The 6,172-nt window shown below is 31.6% G+C and overlaps 2 protein-coding genes across 8 annotated transcripts in view; both read left to right on the top strand.

The window, feature by feature from the left end:
* LOC128249899 (uncharacterized) overlaps positions 1-1,869 on the top strand; it is a 7,045-nt gene extending 5,176 nt beyond the window's left edge. For 5 of the 7 annotated variants that reach the window (XM_052974478.1, XM_052974474.1, XM_052974476.1 and 2 more), the window contains 2 exons: positions 478-513; positions 1,409-1,869. In XM_052974478.1, coding sequence (XP_052830438.1) covers positions 478-513; positions 1,409-1,468 — 96 coding nt within the window. In that variant the 3' untranslated portion in view covers positions 1,469-1,869. The remainder of the gene's footprint in view (positions 1-477; positions 514-1,408) is intronic. The other 2 variants (XM_052974475.1, XM_052974473.1) reach the window with 1 other exon arrangement.
* A 2,074-nt stretch (positions 1,870-3,943) lies between these two features.
* LOC128249910 (uncharacterized) overlaps positions 3,944-6,172 on the top strand; it is a 6,053-nt gene continuing 3,824 nt past the window's right edge. Inside the window, exons 1-2 of the mRNA XM_052974502.1 lie at positions 3,944-4,149; positions 5,193-5,292. Coding sequence (XP_052830462.1) covers positions 4,113-4,149; positions 5,193-5,292 — 137 coding nt within the window. The 5' untranslated portion in view covers positions 3,944-4,112. The remainder of the gene's footprint in view (positions 4,150-5,192; positions 5,293-6,172) is intronic.

Raw genomic sequence — 6,172 nt, forward strand, 5'->3', positions numbered from 1 at the left:
CCCCCCCCCCCTTTCGGAGGTGTCTTCAGCTCTGGTGTTGGATGCATGTCTTCTTTCTTCTATTCCCTGGCCTCTTCGATGCAGCATCAACGAATGTCACAGATAACACAGACACACATAGTTTATTTGTGCAATCGTCTCCACCTATGTTAAAACGGTTGGACAATGAAAACTGTTGAATTCACCGACTGTTTTTTATGTGCTTATTGGTTTTTTCCCCCGAAGACATCTTGGGGTTCAATGACATAAATGCGTGTCATATGATTTGCTTAATTTCCAGAAAACAGGACACTATTTGGAAATCATGGGACTACAGAACGATCAAAGACATTATACATATTTTGTTTCATCTTCTCGTATAAAAATGTTTGGTGTAACAGAAACCTTGTTCGGCGAACAAGAATTTATCTTTTATTTTAAAATATTTATTTAAACTTTAAAAATTTCGCTTTACATCATATTCAATTTTTGTTTCAGAAGTTATCTGAAAAGAATTCTGGCAACCAAAATGAAGTACGTAACATTATGGGAAAATACGGGTTTAATTCTATCGTGATGTACTAATAAAACTCTTAAGAATTTTGCTCAGTGTGTCAACACTAGCAGACACTTGATAATGATGGACAATGCAATATCTCCTATTCAATGTCTATGATAAAGTACAGATCTGCGATATGTGTGTGTTATTGTAGTTTTGTGATCATTATTGACGATATCATAGGAAATGTGTTTTATTCAAATCCTTTTAATGCTTCACTAACTGTAGTGGAGGTGTAATACTGCAAAATGTTTAATATTTATGTGTATTATATTCAGTATTCAATATGGGTTAGCTGCATTAATCTATAATTTTGAAAACAATTGAAATGAATGCAACATTCTATGAATATGCAATGGAAAGTTATAAAAATTATCGTAAACAAATTATTATTATCAGTAGCATTAATGTTATCATCTTTATCAATACTAACGACGGACTCAATAGTCGAAGACGACGTACGGGTCTTCAGCTTTCGCTGAAAGACCTGTATAAATGATTCGTATATAGTAATCAAATTTATGTGTTGTGCATTACATCACGTCATGCATGAAACAGACGTTGTCACAACAGTTGCATGGTGTACAACACGTGTAAAGCAACACCAGTTGATGTTTTGCTCAAGAGCACACCGCGCCTCAAATCTAGGAATTAAAACCAGGACCTCGCGATAGGCGATAATATTAATAATAATTATTTCTCCTTAATCCCTTCCCTCAAAGTGTTTTTCGCATATATCATCGCAAATACGATTAATAATTTAAAGCAGTCTATCAAATTTATCGAATGTAGATTAATATATCATGCGTAGTTTAAAAAAAAGACTCCTATAAATAATGTTAACTAACATTCTTTTCTTATTTTTTACAGGTGATATTGGTAAATGTGTTGATTACTGCAAGTTTAATTACGTTAATTCAGTGTATGTAAATATATATATAAATTGGGTTGGTGCATAATTATTGCAGCTTGCTTTCAATAAAGACCATATCAACATTTAAGAAAGAAACATCTTTAAATAACGTTCTGACCGTCTGCCAAGCAAATGGGGAGCAGTAATCGAAGTAAATGGTGAATATGCTCCGAATAATCATTTAAAGATGTATTTTGTTGCATATTGTTATTGTTTTTGTTGAATAAAATTTGTTGAATAAAAGTCGCAATAAATGTCCTATAATATATAAATGTATATATATACTTTATTAATAAAGCTGTGTCATCAAGAAAAGTGTTACTCAGAGTTTCACATTCCTGTTCAACAGGAAGTTAAAACTCTGAGTAACAGTTTTTGCGATGACTTTGAAAATATTTTCTTAAAGCATATTACCCTACATCCGGCATTCGAGTACTATTTTTTCAGCCCCTTTTTACATTTATGTGCTTACTCTGGTATATATACATAGATAACAGCAAGTATTGCGTAAATTTTTACTTAGATCTTCTGCGTAAAATGGCGTTGCTACCACAATTGTAACTGATCATTAAAGACCTCTTAAAATATTTTTGTCTTATTCTCGGCATTATATATATATATATATATAAATATATATATATATATACATAGGAAATTGAGTAGGGTAGCATTCACTACCAAATAAGTAACTTCCAACGAGGCAGCTTTCCTACTATAATATCTCTTCGCAAAAGATATTTACCATAAAGATGGATCCAGAACATTATTTACATTATTTACATTTGACGGATATTTGTCCTCATCTTGTTTGTTGTTAACACAACGCATCGGCTGACACATCGTCCAGCCTTCATCAGGTGTCTTGGGGAAATTTTCGAAACCTGCGTTCTCATTCCTTACCTATTTTTCGATGTTGTTGTTGTTGTTATTATTATTATTATTATTATTATTATTATTATTATTATTATTATTATTATTATTATTATTATTATTATGTCCGTGGGACATATGGCGTAGTGTTTAAGAGCGCGGGCTACTAACATCAAGTTTCCGAGTAATAATAATAATAATAATAATAATAATAATAATAATAATAATAATAATAATAAATAATGATAAGTAATAATAAATACATAATTTACCTGTGAATTTGCGTGTGTAAACTGGGAATGCATACAACGAGTTTCTCTGCCCCAGGTGTACGGAAAACACTTGGCGAGAAATGGAAGAAAATTTGAAGAAAGAAAAAAATAATAATAATAACAATGACATCGAAAATACCTTAGGAATGAGAACTCAGGTTCGAAATTTCCCCAAGACACCTGATGAAGGCTGGACGGTGTATCAGCCGAAGCGTTGTGTTAACAACAAACAAGATGAGGACAAATATCTGTCATATGTGAATAACGTAAATAATATACATAAGTCCTCATCTCTTAAATATAGGAAAGTATGGATCCAGAAGTATTTGTCATTCCTTCTTCGCCGACGACCTGAGATTCAATCGACAGCATAAAAAAAAATTGGAACTTATATGACCCAAGTTTCTACAGACGTTCGGATGAAATTTGGTGATTCCAAATGCGCATTTTAAACAATAAATTGCGGGAGAGTTCTGCACTCCTTGGCACATATAGCACTGAGAATTTTATCAATAGAACTTCTAGTCATGTGATAACTATGGGTATCTTGGACAAGAGAATCATGGCAAATATGAATGACCCATGCATAAAGAAAGGGCCAACAATGAATAATGATTTCAGGAATTAATCTCCGGAGAATAACGAAAATATGTCTATCAGAACTCTCGACTTATAAAATATTGTGGGAATTTTACTTGTTATATCTTGAAAAGGAAAGTCGACCCTCTTCTGCAGTCGGAAGAAATACTGTTTAGCGTGTTGCCCGGCACACTAACAATACTCACAACTAAACACAAATATAAAATGCATTTTATTGCACTGATGAGAATATGGATTAACAATTTCGCTGGATTCCATTTTATAATGGAAGTTGCAATGCTTCATACAAGTAGTCATTGTATTATAGCTAACATTCTAGATTGATGGGTACTTTGATAATGAAACAAATCTGACACTACACATATCGAAACATGAGCTGTACGAATTTGAAAAAAAACAAAAAACAAAAAACAAGACTATGTAACATATCAATCTAGATGAGAAGTGGTGGAGAAGTAGCATGTGAGAGCACCTTAATCGTTATCAGTTCGGCCTGTTGAAGAATAATATAACACATGTGCTGGAATTCTTCAAGAATTATTCGACTTATATAACTGCCAGCACCAGAACAACGTTCCACAAAGCGTAGTTAGAGAGCTTCTCCAGTATATGCGTATATAATTCACTAACAGAGAAAGACTGGTTATTTTGAAAAAGTTTTACATAACAATTTCAGTGAAAGAGTTCTTTTCTTCATTTCTTCAAATGATGTATGATGTATGTAAGCTTTTGGCATTCTGTCAATATTTTATTACAATATTTGACGCAATTCCAATTCAGAGCAAATATGCTTTGTTAGTATCCCCTGGTTAGCCGTAGGCAAACATGTCAAATATATTATCTCTTTCAACCTCATATATATAAAATTCGTAATTTTTGGTTGCGAGAGAATACATCTGTGTCCATCAAATTGTCCAGAATGAAGGTTTTCATGTTCATGTCGCTTCTTGTGGTTGGTATGTACAATTTACATAATTTCAATGAAAATTCTATCAATAATGTATCTAGTAAGCCTAAAAAATTCGATACACTCACACAGATATACATATACAATTATATATGCATATCTATATATATACATATATAAGTATGTATGTATGGATGAATATATTTATATTTATTTATATATATATATATATATATATATATATGCGCATATGCATATACATATATACATACATATATACATACATATATACTTTGTGTAAATTTTATGAAAAATAAATTAAAGTGCTCTGTATTTATAAACCTTGACGTACAAGTTTATAGATTTCGTAATATTGCGGTTCACCAAACAACGCATCTCTTTCCGTCATAACTTTTTTCAGTTTTGCTAAGGGCGCCAGTTTACTTCGTTCTTTTCCACTGATATAGAAAATATTTCATATCAGGACTGATATACAAAATATATTACATCACAAAAAATGAATATTTGATGTGTAGATATTTTTATTTTATTATATTCCTTTTTTTAATTATCCATTTACAATCTATAAATAAATTTATATGTGCAATTTTAGCATAAATGAATGAAATCATAATTTCACTACATATAATTTGTGCATATGGCGTTTAGAAGTGTAATGACTCTACTAATTCTGCAACGACGCTAAGACTTTATTCTGAATTATCAAAAGTTTGTCATAAATGTGTTTCAATAATCCAGTATAAAAGGCAGCGAACTGGTTGAATGATATCGTGCTGCACAAAATGTTCAGCATCTTTTTTTTCTTCCGGGTTTCTGATCTGAAATACCGCTAGTCTCCATTTTACACTTCTTTTTATGATCGATAAAATGCCTGCATAAAATTCATGATAGATAGATACATCAGAAAACTCGTCTGTAAATTGATATTGAGATGCCAATCGCTGAAAGTAAATATGGTCGTCAGTTTTCATATCACTAATCACATAAAATAAATTCCACTTAGGAGTATATATTTATGGGATGTCCTATGAGTTTACACCAATGAACTTCTAATATTAATTTATATTTTAGGTGTTGATCTGGCCAAGCTTTGCAGTAAAGAAGCAAACGCACCTTGCAAAGAGGCGAAAATGTCTTTTAATGACATGTTCTTATCGGACAACTTCTGCAAGTATATGTGATATGGATTTAATTGTAATATTGTTATCACAAATGTGTATATCTGTATACGTATACATGCATGCATACACATACATAGAGTCATACATACATATAAATCTTAATATATAAATCTGAAATTGTGTGTTTGTGTGAAACCTTTTTGAATGTTTATAGAAATCCACATTTTCCACTTTTTCGTAAAATTTTTTACATCAATGGAATTTTCTCGATGTGAACTTTCCAGTGCATTAATTAGATTTTTAAAATTCCGTTTACTTTGTGTGATTTAAGTGAGATTTGGCTGTTGTTTCTAGCAACTTTTATATTTCATCCCTGCTACCTGGAACGCCATTCTTACACACGCGCTCAACATAGAAATATAGAGAGTAAAAGTAAAAGAGGGAGAAGAAGAGAGACAGAAAGTGATACATACAACGTCATGGATTAAACTTTCATCTCAGTATTCTTTACCTATTTTTCATAACATAGATACGTAAAGACACACACAACCACACATACATGACCTGTGACAACAATATACACATTGCTCTCAATCTCTATTCATTTCTCCCCCTCTTCCTCTCTCGCTCTCTCAAACGTATACACGTGCAAGTAAACAATCATTCACATCGTGGTATATTTACGAAACATTGATGGCATAACTACAGAGTTGTATCCCCCAAATTTGGAAGGTCATAACTTTCATAAAAATGAATATTTTTTAATGAAATTTTCTATGCATATATTATTTATTATGTAGATTCCAAATATACAAAGATTTTCGGTGAAAGTGTTTTAGAAGGAGGTGGGGTACAATATTCGGAAATTCAACTTAAATTCCTCTTAACTTCCAGGAAAATGAATATTTTGTCATGAAATTTTGTACAAAT

Source organism: Octopus bimaculoides, chromosome 18, assembly GCF_001194135.2.
Source record: "Octopus bimaculoides isolate UCB-OBI-ISO-001 chromosome 18, ASM119413v2, whole genome shotgun sequence".
Classification (NCBI taxonomy): Eukaryota; Metazoa; Mollusca; class Cephalopoda; order Octopoda; family Octopodidae; genus Octopus; species Octopus bimaculoides.